The 20,436-nt window shown below is 37.3% G+C and overlaps 1 protein-coding gene across 1 annotated transcript in view; it reads right to left on the bottom strand.

Annotated features, from left to right (window-relative positions):
- Positions 1-20,436, bottom strand: part of CDH12 (cadherin 12) — a 165,799-nt gene that overhangs the window by 122,674 nt on the left and 22,689 nt on the right. The window contains exon 2 of the mRNA XM_075495640.1: positions 4,147-4,441. Within this exon, the coding sequence (XP_075351755.1) occupies positions 4,147-4,441 (295 nt within the window). The remainder of the gene's footprint in view (positions 1-4,146; positions 4,442-20,436) is intronic.

The raw sequence follows: 20,436 nt of genomic DNA, 5'->3' as shown, positions 1-20,436 counted from the left end.
TATTTTGAAATAAAGATATTGATAAAACCAATCCAATAGCAGAAAAAATATATTAGGAATCCAGCCTTTAAGCTTTTATAAGTCTCTTATTAGGCATAGGATAACAGCATAGCAATCTCTGTTCTTAAAATATTAGTTCTGCGTTGTAATTTGACTCCATCTGCTGAGTTTCTCTGCAGGGAATTTCAGATCATTGTCCTCTCCAAAATAAATTCTTCACCATAAAGTATTCTGCACCCCATTTATTATGTGAGCAATACACTGTCAACTTTGGAGGTACCAATATCCTTTTGCAACAATACAGAAACTATGAACAAGTAGAAAGTATCAGAAATAATGGAAGTCATAGATGGGTACAGGAGCCTGCATGTTAAAACCAGTTGGTAACCAAGGGACTTTTCAAGAGAATATATTTTTTGTTTATATCTGTGGTTGACTGTCCTCTCCATCATACATAAGCAGATGGTACATGTCTGGAAGGAGCAAGGCTAGCTGGCCATTCAAGCCTCTGGCATAAAACAGGTAGGCATCCTAGTTTGTAGTGGGCTTAAATTGGAGTTTTAGAACACAGTAAACATTCAGCTAACATTTTCGTCTTAGTAAAAGAGATATGAAGGAATTTGGCTACCAGTAAAGAATGCACCACTAAGTAAAAATGGTAATCCTAAAATTATCTCTTCTTCAGAAAAAGCTAAAAGATATGCATCACCATAGTCTTTTTTAAGGAGTGGTATTGATGAGAGGGAAAAACAAACAAACCCCACTGTACAGAAACTGTAGAAGAAATTTTAATAGAACCTCAAAGTGAATTTGAAAGGAAAAAATAAATTTCAACCTAAAACATGCATGGAAAATAACACAATAAAGTTCTTAGAAAATCTACCACGAAAAACTTGGATATGACAGATATATCTAAATCATATCTATGTGCAGAAAACCAGATATTGAGGATCCTATGAATTTCCATCTTTTTGTACCTTTTCCTGTAAAAAATCACCAAGGTCCAACTTTATCATTGACATGCAATTTTATTATAACTTTGTGACTGGAAGTCTGAATGCAGGGATGAATGCTATGGCATTTTTTCAGCCACCAAAGCTTTAGCGACAGCAATTAGTATGAAGGTTAGAGACGTTACGAAACTGAGAACAGTGCAGCCATGAAAATTTCTAAAATGTGTGTAAGGGGTCTGAAGGACACTTTTCTTCCCAAGACTCCCCAGCCCCACGCAATCGTCTCTTATGGCTGCAGACTGTGGTACCTCAAGGGTGTTTTATACAATTCACTTTATTTCACTGTCCAAATGGAATATATACTGTGTGTTTACATTGGGTGTTGAGTCTTGAGGATTTTATTAGCTACTTCTCTACCCCTCTATTCCCCTTTCAACATGAGCTCTGGCATCATATTTTGCTCCTTATTATCAATAACCTTAGGATAAACTACCAAACTGAGTAAACCTTTGCATGTAAGTGTCATGCAACAATAAAAGACAGCAAGTCACTAGTCACAAAAGCTTGTCAGGCTCAGAGAAACAACTAGTAAGGGGGAAAAAAAGTTATGTTGTAGTGCATTTCCCACAACAGAAACAATGTGCATGAGTGCAGTTCATAATAAATACTGTTGCAAAAATACAGTAAGTGAAGTTTAGGACGTTTGGGAATTGAAAACTGGCAACTAGAAAATGAGAGTGTAAAAAAATAGATGAGTATGAGTTTATCAGGGTTTTTGCCTAAGCCAAGACAACCATATGCTGCACCAGCTAAAAAATCAAAGTGATTTTCAATGTCAGCCTCAGGCAGTGGTAGGTCTAGGCATCTCTATAGGTGCAACTAAATGGTACTGATGATAGGGAGCAGTAGTTTTAGATCCTCTGAGAAATCTATGCTTGCATAAGGTAACAAAAGCATGGATAAGAGCGAGCAAGAGAGTGGAGAGACATACATTGGAGAAGGTACAATCTCCTGGCACATCACAGGCGACAGAAGGCATTTCTGGATATTTTTGCTGTAAGACCACCCAACAGCAAAAATTGTTATCTGCTTTAGTAACCACTAATTGGAGTTTAGGCCTCCATTTAGGGCACTATTTCCTTGCCTTGTCTTTTCTGATCAATTTTCATCCATCTTTTATTTTTCTTATAGAGGAAAATAAAACCTGTTATGAATAAACCTTCTAGAGACAGTAAATATGACTGAATAAAGTGAAGATCAAGAAGATGCATTTTTGCCATGGCATCTACTGCTGTTTTTCCAAAGGAGAATACTTTGAAAAGCATTTCTTTTAAAATGCTGTATGCGTGATACAGCATACTCAGTTGCATCTCATTTAGTCATGTAACTCCCAGTCAATGTAAAAGCTACAATGCATGGCACACCTTGAAGAGTTTCCCATTAAATAAAATCACTGTTAGCATTTTGTCTGCTACTGCACACAGATATTTATGAAAATAAGAAAGGAAGACGGAGGGAGAGCAACAGAGTGAGAGAATGAATGCATGCACTGCATTCCACTGTGTAAATAGCATAATTCATTATTATTTTGCTCATTTCTTTCTGATCAAGTTTAACAACTAACCATACATTCACTGGTGAGAAAATTTTGTTCTGAACTTGCCACAGAAATAGACTTGAAAATATAACAAATGTTTTCCATCTATAAATAATGTAACTGTAAGTAATATTACTAGGCATCTCTATAGGGGCAACAACAATAGTGCACCTATACAGTGAATGTATAGATGCACCTCTATGGGTGACTATAGTGAACTTGTCTCTACACATGTATGAGATTAACATGATCATCTCTGCACGTCTACTCATATCACATTTTATCACATTCTACCACTCTTTATCACAAAATTTAAAATACTACCTCATTAATTCCATATAGCAACTTGTGTAGGTAACTAGTTGCCTCCAGGATTGTCTTTCAAAACATCACCATCTGAGCTACATAGCTGAAGGGGCAACAGGATCCCTCTGCACATTTCAGAGTCAGAAAACTTCTGAAACTGTTAGCAACCACAGGGAGTATTAAATGACTAGTCCTGGCTTGTGAAGTACTGGGAAAAGACAGCTTAGGAGAGAAAATGGCAATAAGCTGAAACTAGCACTGGGAAGTTAAAGGCCTCCCAGCCCAGAATGAATTAATTTCTGGTGTCCACAGGGAAGCCCAAAGTGCCATCTGGCAGCAGGACACACGCAGTGCGCTTGTGTTGCAAACACACTGCTCAGGACCACTGCAGAATCAGCCATCAGGCAGACTCCCGAAAGGCCCATTTAGTCTATTCTCCTGCTCCAAAGCAGGATCAATGCTCTTTATGTCTTTCCCAGCAAATGTCTGTCGTGTTGTGAAAATTCTTCAAACAAAAGCCTATTCCGGTGCTTCACTATCCTTACTACAGCCACCTTTCTTTGGAAAGAAAATTATTCTCTCCCCTGTACACTAGGTTTTTGAAAACTTACCATGTTTCCAGTCAGTGTTCTCTTTTTTTTACCTCAGAATCCAATGCACTCAATATTTTCTTGGACATAAGGTTTTTTAGACCTTGATCCAGTCTTGCTGAGCCTCTCTGACTCCCATTTTTGCATTGTGGAGAGCCAGGTGAGGGCAATTATTACTTTCAGCACCCACAGTGTAGCACGACTTGGATAAAGAATTGTCCCCTAATTAATAATTAGGTGATCGTGCAAGTGCGGTAGGAGTTTAACAGCCACAAGGACAAGAAGAGTAAATGGCAAGATGCTGTCTTACCATCTAATTCTGTACAGCAAACAGTCAATGTTAACTAGGAAGAGAGAGGAACGCACTTCATCATGTGAAATAACAGGTTTTGGGGTACACAGAACCCCTGGACCTTAGCATACCTGCTTTGAATATCTTTTTTCTTCTCCTCCTGTCCCCAGAGACTTAAAGTCACAAGCACTCATTTTGCAGGAGAATGAGTTTCTAAATAAGCAAATAAAGCTAAAACAAAACTGTAATCTGTATATTTCTAAGCACAGAGCAAGACATTTCTAATAATAAGTTTTAGAAGTTATATTTTCATTTCAGCCTTCTCTTTCTTTCCTCAACAGGAAACGGACATTGAGACAATTAAGTAATATGCAATTAGTTATCAAGTGTTTAAAGCTTCTTACTCACCCACTGGAGACATTTCTGGGACACTGGCAACATAAGGCCCATCCAGGAACTTTGGCTCATTATCATTAATGTCCTGCACTTTGATGATGAACTCTGATTCAGGCTCTAGTGGTTTCTTGGTGTCAACATCCACAGCCTGAGCCCGGAGTGTGTAGAAAGGTTTTTCTTCTCGATCGAGGCTCCTTATGGCATGAATGTCTCCTGTGGTCTCATCAATGGTAAAAACCGTGCCAGCACCATCTCCTGAAAGGGTATATTTAACAGTGCCCACTCCCTTGTCCAAGTCAGAATGAAGCTTGAGAACAAAAAGGAAAAAAAAGGATGAAAATAACATTAATGGCTTTTTCTAGGCTGAAAGGCAATTATTATTCTTTTTTTTTTTCTCTTATGTAATAAAAGGCATTAGAGGAACTAATTTCTTAAGTCCTTAACTGACTCTAAGCGCATGGAAAAAATGTGGGTAGCATGTGGGTAGCACTATCTAATGTTTTTACCCCCACCTAGTACCCAGCACAGAGCATTTCAAAATTCTACCTGCTTTCTCCCATGAATACTATTCACTACTAAAACTGTAATGAAGCAGGGCTTCAGATTTGTTATAAACTGAAATTTAAGACCAAGGATGGAAAACCACCAATAGCCACATCAATCAAACATGAGATGACATGAGAGAGTGTCAAAAGCTTTCACAGACATTTGGCTTTCAGAGAAGTAGAAGGGAACTACCTAATTTTCATTTGACACACAAGAGTTTGATGGAATCCTAAACTCAAACTCAAAGTCAAACCTGGTTTAAAAAAGACAATATACACCTCTTAATTACAGTAAATGCTAAACAGAACTAAAAATACTACCTCTTTTACACAAACATTTGATCGTTTGTTTCTGTGCTTTCTGAGATAATCACATTGCGGACAGTGTGAAGCTAAGAGTTCTCTTGCTCATTGGAATAATACAGAATCTAATCATTTCTGCCTTAACTCACTTATTTCTGCCTTAAATACCAATATACACATTTTCCAGGCTGTTAGTATGTTAAATATCTATTTCTAATTTGAAAAAGTACTCGAATACAAGTTCTTGGACGTTTTTGTCCATTTGATCAGTGTCTGTATTACTATAATGTGGCCTTAAACACTATTTCAAATGCAAAAATATTTGAAATCAAAATACAGTATGATGAACTTCTTTCTCAGATGCCTTTATCTGTTTTATGCTCATCCTTTCAATACATGGAAAAGTTTTGAATAGATACTCAAGGTTACATCACTGATGCTGAAACAGCTTTTAAAATATTTGCCCGCTTGTCCCATCTAATGAGGACTAAAGAGATCTACTATAATGGACACAGGTTGGAATGGAGTTTTCAAGAGTGAATTCCCTTAAGCAGTATAGTAAAGCGATTATGGATATAGGCTTTATTTACATGATGTACTGCCCAAGGTGAAACACAATAGAGGAAACATGGGACATGAAAGGAGATTATGTAGAAAATGAATTACTGAGAAACTAAATGGTTTTGGTAATGGGGCAAGAAGCTAAGCTACAGAGAAAAAGGTAAAGGCAATTATTAACATTTATAGCTATTGCCTTGAAATTGAAAATAGGTCCTTGTGACTGTGGAAGAGGTCATGGTTTGTGGGACAGAGCGAACATGAACATAGTCTCTTCTTTGTCTACTTTTTCATCTCATCATTCCTGTTCACTGAATATACTAGATTCTGATCTTTCATCTAGCTGCCCCCTGCATGTGATTTAAAATTATCTCTCCAGTCTGAAGTAAAGCATTTTGCTTCTTGAGCACTGGTTCACTGTGGAAAGATTCAAAGGAAGTTAATTCTTTTCCTCCTGGGGTGTTAAATATTTCCTTGCTTGCAAAATGAAAAGATAATGCAGCCTGAGATAATTAATGTCTATTTCTTCCTCATCATTTTAATTTAAGTGGCTCACAAGCTTCCTGCTGTTCCATTATACCTTGCTCAGTTAAAATGTAGTATTTTCCTTCCATTATCATATAGAGGCTTACAGACACACATGGAGTGAAAAAAAAATCAAAATGATGATGAGAAAGCTCAAAGAAAAAATGTTAGAACTTTATAGAGAGAACCACACAATTTTCTTACTTGTGTCCCTGTATTAAATAAAATATGTCTGGGCTTTATTGTGAAGTCTACCTTGTTCCATACTCCTGGAAGTAAGAATAGCACAGAGCAAAAGAATATGGTTTTGAAGCAGAGATTTGTAAACAGGGAAGCGTGCCAAGAATATTGTCTCTACTCCCATCTCCTGTCATCAGATTTGGCACTAAAGCTGAGATGGTTGAGTGTCTTTCTGATTGCCAGCTGAAGGGTTTATGTTCAACTAGTACCAATCAGGTTGCAATGCATGCGTTATCCGAGTGCTTGGATTATACTAGAGAGAAATAATTATAGTTGCTTCCCTTAGCTGGGGAAAAAGTAAAAAAAAAAAAACAACACAAGAAAAAAGCAAAACAAGGGCTCCTAAGAGAAAGGAAGAGTGAAATACAAAGACAAGCACAAGCATAGCTTTTTTCAAATGTATTGCAGCAAAAAAGCTTTATAACTGGAAGCATTAGCAATTCTACAGTTATAGATGTGTTTACTGTGCTTCACAAATATCACTCAGCTACTATAACCTAGGAACCATTCCACTGATTTAAGCAGGGTTGTGTTGCTTTGCATCAGCTGGGATCTGTCACATGGTAATTATTAATGAAATCATGCTAATCTGCTATTTTGACATAGGCTGCTTAGATGTCATTGCTGGACAATGGGCTAATGCATGCTTATTTGTAACCCACATTGGGCTATGCAATTTGCGGGGCAATTCAACATTACAAAGTGTCTAATTACTGTAGGGGAATAGCTGATTGATTTAATTTAAAATTAACTAAATTCTCCAACAATAAAAGGCACACAATACTGAGATTCAGATGCAAGGACAGAGAGAGAGGAACTAGCATTGGTTGAACTTGCACAACACTAGAAAATAATCCTGACTTTCAATGCTTGAAATTTTCCAGAAAGCAGTTTAGGCTAAAGAATAAGTGCTTGCTAGTGTGTCTCTGATTTATGTGTTACAAGCTGTATTGCACTGGAAGAAAATACATTTATTTTTTGTGCTGAAAAACATACAGAAGATTTGTGAGAGACTATATTTTCTGACACTGTGTCCAGCAGCAGTTTTGGTTTTGTATCCCATTTCTCCTTCTTGCTTGTACTTATTTTCTAATTCTTGCTCTTCTGCAAAACTACAGGGCAAGAGAACAAGTGCTCCAACCTTACCTAACCCACCCCCTCAATGTGTTTAGAATCCAGAATTACTTGAATTTACTGCAACAGAGTGGTACAAATGATTGTATTCACATGGATTTTTCTTACTGTTATGTTTTCTCTGTAAATCCTGAATATTAAAAATACCACAAAGGTTTGGAAATGGGAGGGATTCATTTCTACTTTTGCTCAAACCTGTGCTGTTATTCTCACTACCTAAGTAACACAGAGTTTAGTGTCAGATCTTTGGGCAAATCTGCCCCAAGTGTAAAATTAATGATTTCTTGCAGCAAACTCTGTTAGTGCAGAAAATCATGAATATTTTTCTGTGATGGCAGATAAAGACACATCATCCCATAATTCTTGCTAATGTGTGCAAACAATAACACATATGGCAAAGGAAATGACTGATAAAAAAATCAAGTATGAATAACAAGATGGAGACTATTGTGAAATACATTGAGTAAATCTATGCAGAAACTATGACAGTGTTCTTGAACCATATCCAATACCAGATGCCACACTGAGTCAGTCTGCAAGTCCATGTGATCTAGCAATCTGCTTCAGCGTATAACTAGCTGAAAGCTAGTTTGCTTCAGAGAGGACGAAGAAGTTGATAACAACTTGCTATAAGCACATCTGGGAGAAATTATTTATTAGTTCTTCAGGCAGTTATGTCCAATTCCTAACAAGCAGTATGATTATTTGTATTTTAGCAATAAATTAAGACTTTACTGCTTCAATAACTCAGTGTTATTAACTCCGTGTCACTTCAATAATTCATACACCTGCACAAATGATTTGATATTACATATGAAACCACATGGAAGATCAAGAAATGTATTAGCTAACGTACTTCAAGTACTGCTGTATATCCCTTGCTAAATTCAACATGGCAGTAGTATGGATCAGAAGTATTTGTTCCTTGGTGCTGATTTGCTCCTCAGTATTCTATGCATCTGATCCTCAACTGTACATCTTCTCTTTTCTTAAACACTTCAATGGCTTGCATTAATGAACTTACAATGATTTGGAAAGTCAAATTTGCAAATTCACAGACATAGGTAAAGAAATCAGAAGCAAAAGAAGCTTAACAAATTGTGAGATAGTCTAGCCTTAAAACGAAGTAATTGCGATACCCTCACAGACCATGCAAGAACAAGGGCTATGACATTCACTAGGATTGCTGTGATCTTAATTTCACAGCAATACAGACATTGAAAAGTTGTTTTATGAATTGACTGGTTCCCTTTCTTCATTTCCCATCCATATACGATTAAAAAAAAGGTAAAGAAAGAAAAGAGGAGGAAGTAAAAAAGTTTTAAAAGTCAAGGAATGTTTAACATCCCTAAACTGATATATTCACCTAGTGATATACCTTGAGATTCTAAGTCTTATTCCATTGCCAATTTCACAGGCTGAAAAAAAAATCACTCTTCAATTTATTTATTGCTAGTAGATCAATTTAAATGCTATATTGCAGTGCATATCTGGACTGAAAACACTACTAAATGTTCCAAGATATTAACCCTTTCTTGCATGCACAATGGTACTAGTTATCCATCCTATATCTGTATCTTCACATCATTTTTCATTATGCAATATATTTTAGGACCTCATTCCATTATTTTCTCTGCCTATATCTACCTCCAAGTATTTCCATTTGCTCTGTACCCACCAGCTCCTCCCCCTGCCCTTTCTTGGGTAAGATGCACAATGAAAACTGATGAGAAGTCAAAATAGCCAGTCAACTCCAGTATTACTTAAGACTGCAAACACAGAATGATGTCCTAAACTGAGGAAAGGAAAAAAGGTCATTGTTTTATGGAAAACATAGATGCAAGCAGAGCTATTTTGGCAGTCCTCTACTGCAAAAGTCTGTGTGTTGGAACACGGATGCCCACCACAGGAGAGGAGGGTGTAAATGAGCCTAGAGAAACCTTTAATACTAAGCATCAAAGAAGACTTTCTATTTGGAACATTGCCCTTTTAAATGATACTTATTCTACACGTATTTTCTATTGGCAAGAACTCTATGGTCTACACAGATTGCATAGTTCATTTTAAAAACTGATAATTGGATTCTAATGTACTGCTTTTATACAAAGACATTTTTTTCTTCCCTCTAAAAGTACATAAAAGTTGAAGTTTTTCCCGAGATAAAAGGGGGGGGGGAGGTCAGAGACTTTAATTCAGGAAACTGAATAATAAAATCAATAATACAATTGCTGCTAATCAAATCCAGTAAAATATTTTTTCTTTCCTCCCCTCTCCACCACACACACCCACACCCCCCACTCCAGAAGACATTTAAGGACAAGGTAAAATCTGCCCACAACACACTCAGTGCAAATGTTTTTTGATCCTAAAAATTTGGATTACCTATGGCATCTTCTGAATACTCAGTTAACATGCATTAATCAGGCAAGACTGCAGACTAAAGCTTGTGTTGGGAGGAGGTAGGACACTACAACAAATGGGTCAGATGAACAACAATCTGCAAAATAGGAGTATGGAAAGAAGTAGCAACTAAAATCATACAATCATAGAATCATTTAGGTTGGAAAAGACCTTTAAGATCATTGAGTCCAACCACAAAATGATGAGGTAAAAGAAAGATGAACAAAAAAAGAAAAGAATAATGTTTTTTAAAAGTCATTTGGAAAAGATGGTTTTGTTTCCTTTTAAGACTGAATATTATTTGCAATAGGAAGGGGTGTCTTTTGTACTAGCTTTGAACAGGGCTTTTACAAGACACCCCCATCTGTGACTAGGCTTTCTTAGTGCTATGAGAATTTTAAACAATAATTAAAAATATCAATTAAAGCATGTGTACATATATTAAAACCCCATATATAAATATAAATATAAATATAAATATAAATATAAATATAAATATAAAAATACCAAGGATAAAAAAGAAATTATTTGAACTAGCAAGCTGTGCATATCATATCACCATGACTAATTTTCTTAGGGATGTATTGCTATGGCTTCTTTTTCTATGTTTAGTAAAATATCTACTTCCAAGAATTGGCATTCTTCTGTCTAATTTTTATAAAAATGATAATAGACAACATGGTTCTGCATTTTGAAGTATCTTCTGTACAGTGTCCAAATTAGATTAGAATACTTTCTTATTCCAGAGGAATTAAATAAAAAGGTTTTCTACTCTTTTTCTAATGATTCCTGTTTGGCAAATAAAGCTGAGCTTTACTTAAATTAAAACGCCGATTATCCAATTAAATAAAACATTATCTCCTTCTGTCATGGGGATTTAGTTTAAGCATACTAAGTCGGACCAGACTTTTCCAATAATGAGTGCGGTTGCTGGTTAGTAATATGATGGCAAATAAGTCATTAGCAAGGAATAAAAACAGTACCTGACCTGGTCAGTTCAAATGAATCCTCATCCCTATCAACATCACCAACTTGAGGGATCAGGGATTGTTATTTTTCTAATTCTGCTCTATGAGAATATTTTTGTTGTATCATGCAGAATTCAATTATAACATTGCAAATGCACATTCCAAAATAAATATTTTCTTCTTTCATGAAATGCAATTGCCCATAGACAGAAAAAAATATTGCTAAATGAAAAAAATTATGCACTAGTAAAATATTGAAAGAATAAAAATCAATCAATAATATCTCATTATAACTTGGTGTCGTGGTCTAACCCCAGTCGGCAACTAAGTACCACACAGCTGCTCACTCACCATCCACCCCCCGGTGGGATGGGGAAAAGAATCGGAAAAAAAAAAAACCAAACCCCGTGGGTTGAGATAAAGATGGTTTAATAGGATAGCAAAGGAAGAGAAAATAATAATAATGATAAAAGTATATGCAAAACAAGTGATGCACAATGCAATTGCTCTCCACCGACTAACTGATGTCCAGCCCATCCCCTAGCAGCGATCACTGCCCCCCAGCCAACTCCCCGCAGTTTATATGCTGAGCACGACATCATATGGTATGGAATAGCCCTTTGGCCAGTTTGGATCAGCTGTCCTGGCTATACCCCCTCCCAGCTTCTTGTGCGCCTGGCAGAACATGGGAAGCTGAAAAGTCCTTGACTTAGTGTAAGCACTGCTGTTAGCAACAACTAAAACATCAGTGTGTTATCAACATTATTCTCATACTAAATCCAAAACACAGCACTATAGCAGCTACTAGGAAGAAAATTAACTCTATCCCAGCTGAAACCAGGATACTTGATTATACAAGTAATGATATATGTACGTTACAATTTGCATATATTTCTGATGATGACTTTTACATCACCATTTCAGCTGGAGTTGATGCATATAGAAACACTGTGTCCTGGTCCTCTCTCTTAAACTTTAATGTAAGAATCAATATTGGAAGTCTTTTTTTTATTAAATTATTCTTACTGAACTCATATAACTCCATGTTACAATGTGCTCTGTGTATGTATGTTGATAGGTTAAAGTCCACAGTTATGTTGAATTCCATTTGAGAGAAATGTTCTGCAGAATCTTAACAGCTGATGGGACCATGAATCTGCTGAGGCCTCTAGGTATTAACACAATAAAGTAACAACATAATCACAGGTTCCAGCAACAAATTCCAATATTGGCCTTTAGACAACAATAGAAGACAAAATTTGAGGAAATTTATCAACTTCCAATTTCTTCTTTCTCAAATGCTGGTCTGCTGGGGGCTGATGGGGTCCATCTGTGAGAGAAGGGGCCCAACTTAAATGCCTCTATGCAAACACACGTAGCATGGGGAATAAACAAGAGGAGTTAGACGTGTGCATACCTGCAGGGCTATGATCTTATTGGCATCGTGGAGACGTGGTGGGATGGCTCCTATGACTGGAGTGTTGGAATGGAAGGATACAGGCTCTTTAGGAAAGACAAGCAGGGGAGATGAGGAGGGGGTTTCGCTCAGAAATTGTCTGAGCAGCCAGGGATCAGGTTAAGAAAGCTAAAGCCCTGATAGAATTATATCTGACCAAGGATGTCAAAGGCAACCAGAAAAGCTTCTATAGGTAAGTTGGTGACAAAAGAAGGACTAGGGAAAATGTGGACTCTCTCCAGAAGGAAACAGGAGACCTGGTTACCCGGGATATGGAGAAGCCTGAGGTACTCAATGACTTTTTTGCCTCAGCCTTCACCGGCAAGTGCTCAAGCCACACCGTCCAAGTCGCAGAAGGCAAAACCAGGGACTGGGAGAACGAAGAACCACCCACTGTAGGAGAAGATCACGTTCGAGACCACCTAAGGAACCTGAAGGTGCACAAGTCCATGGGGCCTGATAAGATGCATCTGTGGGTCCTGAGGGAACTGGCAGATGAAGTTGCTAAGCCACTATCCATCATGTTTGAGAAGTTGTGGCAGTCCAGTGAAGTTTCCACTGACTGGAAAAGGGGAAACACAATGCTCATTTTTAAAAAGGGAAAAAAGGAAGACCCAGGGAACTACAGGCCAATCAGTCTCAGCCCTGCCTGGCAAGATCATAGAGCAGAACCTCCTGGAAACTATGTGTGCTAAGGCACACAGAAAATAAGGACATGACTGGTGACGGCCAGCATGGCTTCACTAAGGGCAAATTGTGCCTCACAAATTTGATGGCCTTCTATGACGGAGTTACAGCATTAGTGGATAAGGGAAGAGCAACTGACGTCTTCTACCTGGACTTGTGCAAAGCATTTGACACTGGTCTGCACAACATCCTTGTCTCTAAATTGGAAAGACATGGATTTGACGGGTGGACCATTTGGTGGATAAGGAATTGGCTGGATCATCGCACTCAAAGAGTTGCAGTCAAAGGCTCAATGTCCAAGTGCAGACCAGTGACAAGTGGCGTTCCTCAGGGGTCGGTATTGGGACTGGTACTGTTTAACATCTTTGTTGGCGAAATGGACAGTGGGATTGAGTACACCCTCAGCAAGTTTGCTGACAACACCAAGCTGAGTGGTGTGGTTGACACACTGGAGGGAAGGGATGCCATCCAGAAGGACCTTGACAGGCTTGATAGGTGGGCCTGTGCGAACCTTATGAAGTTCAGCAAGGCAAAGTGCAAGTTCCTGCACATGGGCCAGGGCACAAATACAGTCTGGGCGGAGAATGGATTGAAAGCAGCCCTGAGGAGAAGGATTTGGTTGATGAGAAGATCAACATGACCTGGTAATGTGTGCTTGTAGCCTAGAAAGCCAACCGTATCCTGGGCTGCATCAAAAGAAGCATGGCCAGCAGGTCAAGGGAGGTGATTCTGCCCCTCTACTCCACTCTGGTGAGACCCCACCTGGAGTACTGTGTTCAGCTCTGGGGCCCCCAACATAAGAAGTACATGGAGCTGTTGGAGTGAGTCCAGAGGAAGGCCACGAAGATGATCAGAGGGCTGGAGCACATCTCCTATGAAGACAGGCTGAGAGAGTTGGGGTTGTTCAGCCTGGAGAAGAGAAGGCTCCAGCGAGACCTTATAGCAGCCTTCCAGTACCTGAAGGGGGCCTACAAGAAAGCTGGAGAGGGAATTTTTACAAGGGCATGTAGTGATAGGACAAGGGGTAATGGCTTTAAACTGAAAGAGGGTAGATTTAGATTAGATATAAGAAAGAAATTCTTTACTGTGAGGGTGGTGAGGCACTGGAACAGGTTGCCCAGAGAAGTTGTGGATGCCTCCACCCTGGAAGTGTTCAAGGCCAGGTTGGATGGGGCTTTGAGCAACCTGGTCTAGTGGAAGGTGTCCCTGCCCATGGCAGAGGGGTTGGAACTAGATAATCTTTAAGGTCCCTTCCAACCCAAACCATTCTATGATTCTATGAATGCAATTTTATACATCGTGCTGAAGTAATATCAACTACAATGAAGTGTGCAGCTGCTGATGACAGCTCAATGGAAAATGATTTTACCACCTCACTAAATTTTTATAATTTCAGAATTTTTCGAAGTATTTAACAGGAACAGAGCAGGGGATTGAATCTGAAACCCTTGCAGTCCAAAGGTCTTAATGCATCAGATGGGAAAGGTGAGGTTATGCCATGTATCCTCATGCATAGATGTGGCTTTTTGCTATGATAAACTATCTTCTGGTTCAAAGGAGTCTGTGCAAGACATCACCTGTTACAAATGAATGCATTTCAGTTGGCACCAGTGGAGCTGGTTTGATTTACACCTGTGAAAGCACTGGCACTCCCTCTGTACCAGTGCCTGGCTGGAGTCCCAGTGGCTAAGTGGGAGCATAATGCTGATGCCTGAAACTGAGAAATGCGGGAAAGGAATGTGCCACAAACAGGGGTCTGGGGAAAAATCATCATAGCTTTCAGCAGCAGATACCCATATTCCTTTTCAAGGCAATACTTATTTTTTAATTCTGAAAATTAAATGAAGAAAAGACAACATTGCAATGAAATTCTACAGTCTTGCTATTTAATTGTGCAAGATCTGCAAAATATCCAATGGCATTCCTCTAATTAATTAAAATTGTAAGTGTAGAGGAGTGGTGCTTTTTTTAGGTAGTATATAAGATTGTAGTGTTTCCTTTTTGAAACAGGAATCACTGTAAGAATATCAAAAAGACTTGCATCTCTCTGGATGCCACATACTGACAGTAATATATTATTTTGCATTATGTTCCCTGCTGTATCCCTTCTACAATATATATAAAAGATCAATTCATGAAAATATGAATTATGCTGTATGAATAAATATAATAAAAATAGATACTAGAGACTTAGGAAGCCTTTACATGAAACAAGCTATATCTATAACCAAATTTGTAAGACATCTATTAGAGGAGAGATCACAATTTCTAATGACTGCCTAATTATATTTATGAAGATAGTCTCTCTGAAGATCAGCAGAAAACCACTGTTCAAAAAGTTGAGAAAAAGCAAGAACTTTATATTGCAAAGCGTCACTGAAATTAAGCTGTTGGCAGGGTTAGATATTTTCAGTCTAAAATGAGGTATTTATGGTTGTGAAGTGACAAAATCTATTTTCTTTCAAGGGTGTGTGAATGTGATCTATTTTCTGTAGAATTATACTCTATAGATGTCTTAAGCTACAAGGTATAAAATCATGGTTTATTTTCCTTATTCCTCATATGTTAACTACTTGGGCTTTACATGGAAAATATCATTAGTGTCAGAGGACACATACTTGAATACCAAATCCAGCATGATCAATATATGAGATTCCTCATCTCATCTAATAATAGGTCATGACATTATGCACATTTTTTTTCTTGAGATTTAATTTCCCATGGAAACTATAGCTACAGCTGCTCAGTTGCACAACCTTTTCTTCTCTCACAGGCATTGCCCTACTGATGCCAGTGGGAATCCCTTTGTGTAGGCTGTAGGATTAGTTATGAATATGTCATAGGGACGACAGTGTACTGTATGCCATTCTGCTTCTGAAGTGACAGACAAAAAGACTGCTGCCTGCTGATGGCCGCCATGGCAAATAAGGGCTACGGAATGACGTCCACTACTGGAAGAGACCATGGCTCTGAGCAGTTTCCCACTTTTTCCCTTGGCAGCATTCACTTCTCCACCCCAAATGTCTGGAGATAACTGAATTCCCTTGAACTTCTTTATATCATACTGTCCCATCTAGTTAATGCAGTTGAATAGTTGGCCTTTGTAAGCCTGGCTCTTCTGAAACTAATTATGGAAAACTTCTTGCCAGAGTTGCTCTTCTTAGGAGGCAGTAACCTGTATGAGGGACAGTAGCTGTGGAGAAGCATACATTTCCACACCACAACTGCAACTAGGAGAAGAAATATATCTCCAGCTATGTAGTCATAAATATCTACAGGCATAGTAGTCATGAAGCTAGTTATCTCCCACTGTTAATCAGTCCCTAACACAGAAAACTATGGTTAGGGGTTAGCTGACCTCCATAGTCTTAGAAATGGTGCATCTGACCACAAACAAAGTGAATCCCAAGCCTGACTCTGGCTCCCTGACTCAGCTCTGCAAAATATCCAGAGATAGCTACTCTGGAAAGTCAAAGGCTCAGTATAGTTCCTAGAAGCGTACCCTCCATAAGACTCCCTAAACTGGGTCTACCCTTCTTTAGGAAGCCACAGTTCTCTGACATGCAGAGACACGAAAGGACACAGATCACCATACAGAATCCTGTTGCATTAGCCAGTGGTCTACCTATGCTGAAATATTTTCTGTGTGTATATCTCAAAGATGATAATAATAATAATTATAGTTATTAATAATTAATTATATAAATAATAAATAACATGATTTATATATTATATAAATATAATTGTATAATATAGTATAATAAATAACAAATAATAAACTATATATCATATAATTTATAATTTAATATATTATAATAAATAATAAATAAATTTTATTATAAATTATACATAATATTATTTCTACATTAATATTATATTATATAATAATACAATAATAGTGATAGTAATTATTATTATTATTAAAAATCACTGATAAATACACAACTTTTAAGTACTTTTAACTGGAGCTCTGTCATAAATCAGAAAGAACAGGTTCCTGTAGTTAGAACATGAAAAGAAAGACTGGAGCTGTAGGGTCTCCTCCTTTTTGGGTAAACACATTGTTGGAAACATATGCTGAAAGAGTATCAATTTAAGTCCATTGCATTTGGAGAGGTCAAAGATTCTAAACCGATTATAAAAGCTTATGCTTAATTTGACATTGATTGGAACTTTAAGTAGCAAATAACTCTTCTGCTGTTTCATTTTTTATTTATATCAGTATGCTCTTCAATTCCAGTCTGACCTTGGGGGGTTTTAGAGCAAAGGCTTTTGAATTCTGTTGGTGCTGATTAAACTTTCTTCTTTTTGATCTTTCCCTTAATACTTTTTTTTTTGTTAATTCAAATATTTTTCTTCACTGACTATTGCAAATGAATATAAAAACTCTCTTCCTCATGTATTTAAATTTAATGTTATGTTAAATACAAAAAACTTGTTCTGTAAATCACACTTGCTGTAAAGCAGTGTCAGTTAAGGTGTCTCTTTTTGTTTGATAATGACACACTAGAACAGGTAGGGAATGACAGAGCAGAAAGATTCTGCCTCAACCTGTCTATCACTGTGACAAGGCATACTATTATAAACTATTTGACCACTTCTCTTTTCTAAATAGGAAAAAAAAAATCTTAGTTTTTATCTATCTTAGTTTTATCTATCACATAGGTGAAAAAAATTAATTTTAACACATATATTAGAGGGATAATTTTAAGGCATTTACAGACACAGAATTTTATGAGTGAAACAGAATATCTTCTGAATTTTTAATCTCTTTGTCTTAACTTAAGTTGGTCCAAAAAACCCCAAGTAAATAAGCACACCACAACACAAAAAATGCAAAATAATCCAGCAGTCATGAATCAATACTGCTTAATGTGTATGAGATATAGGAATGGAAGGTACAGCGGAGAAGCTGAAAGACTTCTGTGCTCAGATGTCTCAATTCCAAGAAATCGAAATTGCGTGAATCATGTTGCAGTTGCAAGATTTCCTTAGAACAATATTTTTAAAGGCTGTATTAATGAAATCACCTTTTCATACAGCACCTGTGGATTTTCCTCAGGTTTCAGATGAAGCATAGGAAAGGGTTGTGTTGTACATAAACATAAGGTTAAACATAATGGTTAAACATAAAGGTTAAACATATGTTGTACATAAACATAAACATAAGGGTTGTGTTTCACATTAAATATTCTTTGAGCATGAAACTGTAACTTGCTGTGCATTTGCTACAGTGTTGAGACAAACTTCCTGCAACACTGATTAAGGTCTAGGTATAATTCAAACAAGGTATAATTCAAACAATATTGCAATAAACAGCAGTCCCTCCACTTTTTAAAACTACTTGCTGAAGCTGGTTTCTAGTCTCACCAACTTACATTCTTTGCCTCAAGGACCAACAAGAAATTGGTAAAATACAAGCAGTGATTACTTAACAGCAGAGTAACAACTTACGAAATTTTGTGGTCTCAATGTAAGTAGGTTCAACAAATTAAAAAAAGAATGTGATTAATGAAGAGCTACTCTAGAAAGAGCGGCAGAAACTTGTTTTTGAGGTGGCTGAGTTAATGCGGTCACTCTGGAGGAACAGAAATGAAAGTGCTTACGGAGCATACACCTTGCAGGCCTGCTTGCACATCACCTCCTGCATCGTGATGTCCGTACTGCAATATGACACCATTTCATATTCAGAATGACGACTAAAATCAGTGGTGGAAGCCAGGACATACTGTCAGAGGGAGAAGGCCTACTTGAGGAAAAGGTTGTATTACTTTCAAGCTCCTTTAGAAACAGAAAAACTTTATCGATATAGCTGGCAGGGATATGAACTTTATTTCCAATTTCAGAGTTTTAGAAATAATAATGAAGGGGTCATATCTACAATTTTTTACTCAATCAAATATAATTAGGGTCTTCAGGAATAGTACCAGTCATTTCAATAGAAAGTATATGAGGTGGTATTCATGATATTAAAACTTAATAAGTTAGAGAATATAATAAATAAAACAAGTAAATTGGTACAATACAGATAAGTGACACACTGCATAGTTCGCATTTTCTTCTAGCTTGAGTTACAGAAAATTTTTTTGGCAGTCTTGCAAAAATAAGAAAATTTCTCTTTCAGTGGGGTCTTTTAATTAATTGACCTTTGGATGGGATAAAAGTAGGTCCTTAAGACACAGGTAAAGTGTCAGAATTTGTTCTCCAGGCTTGGATTATTTAAAACAAGCAGCATTTATATGGCACTATGCAGAACTGAATCAAATCACAGAAATCCTATACATATATTGTAAGTTATGGATACATTCATATTTCACATATCATTAAGCTGCACTGTATAAGAATATCGGTATGCCTTCTTTTTAATAAAAACACCACACCTATGTACTAACAAGCAAAAGAAAAATATCTTCCACAGCTCAAGCCTAAATAATTTCTGCTCAAATGGAGCAGTTTAATTATAAATCTGAATGGTTATTGTCTCTGCTGGATTGTCCCAAAGCAATTTTTTAAAAAATGTGTTGGGTTTGCAGGAAGTTATATTCTAGCTATAGCATTTACTTGCAAGATTTACTCATGTTTTTAATGGATAAAGAAAAATGTTCTTAAGAATCAGCAGAGAATACAGTATAATAGATAAAGAAATTAAAGAGCTTTATAATTTGGAACGGAAATGATTATATGGCTGCAGTGATATCTCTTTTCTATAGGTGTGGCAGTACTTATGTTTTATACTGACAAGATGAAAGAACAGCTACCTCTGCTGCTGCTATTGGGGATGGAGAAGGAAATGAAGAGCATAGAGTCATTTTACCCCAGAGACAGAGGGTGGCAAGGTTATTGCTACAAAGACCTTGGAAGAAGGAATAAGCAGGAAGCAAGGTAGAAGAGCTGTGTCTGGGTGTTTATATTCCATCCCTTTTCTGATAGAGCTGCTCAGTGAAACAACAGAGGTGTTAATTTGTTCCTAATCCTTCTGCATATGGTTCTTCCAGAAGTCCTGGGGAAAATAATTTACAAGGGCAAAATCTCTCCAGGCTCCAGGGAAGCCTAACTGTGTCCATAAAGCTTAAATCTTGGCCTCGAGAAAGTCAATGGCAAAACTCCCATTGTCTCCAATTTTATTCAATAATAACTAGGGCCTTGCAAGTACTAGCAGGGTACTCTCCTGCAGAGTGAGAGTAAACATTTTCTTTTGTTTCAATTCACACATTTAGGTAAATTTTCTTTCCACTTATAAGTTTTAACAAATGGAAGATCTCAAAACGGAAACAACGAAAGTATTTTCTTGTGTGGAAATCATTCACCATCTCTCTCTCTCTCTCTCTCATTTCCCAGAACCTCAAATACTACTATTTGATTGCTTCAAGATTCGAGAGGTGGGACAAACTTGATCAAATAATGCTTTTTGCAATTTTAACAATAAACTTTCCGTTAGACAGAAATTACTGTGAAATCCTTCCACTGGTACAGGAGTTACTTGTTA

This window comes from Mycteria americana, chromosome 2 (genome assembly GCF_035582795.1).
Source record: "Mycteria americana isolate JAX WOST 10 ecotype Jacksonville Zoo and Gardens chromosome 2, USCA_MyAme_1.0, whole genome shotgun sequence".
NCBI classification, from domain to species: domain Eukaryota; kingdom Metazoa; phylum Chordata; class Aves; order Ciconiiformes; family Ciconiidae; genus Mycteria; species Mycteria americana.
This window is presented reverse-complemented; position numbering and strand designations above follow the sequence as displayed.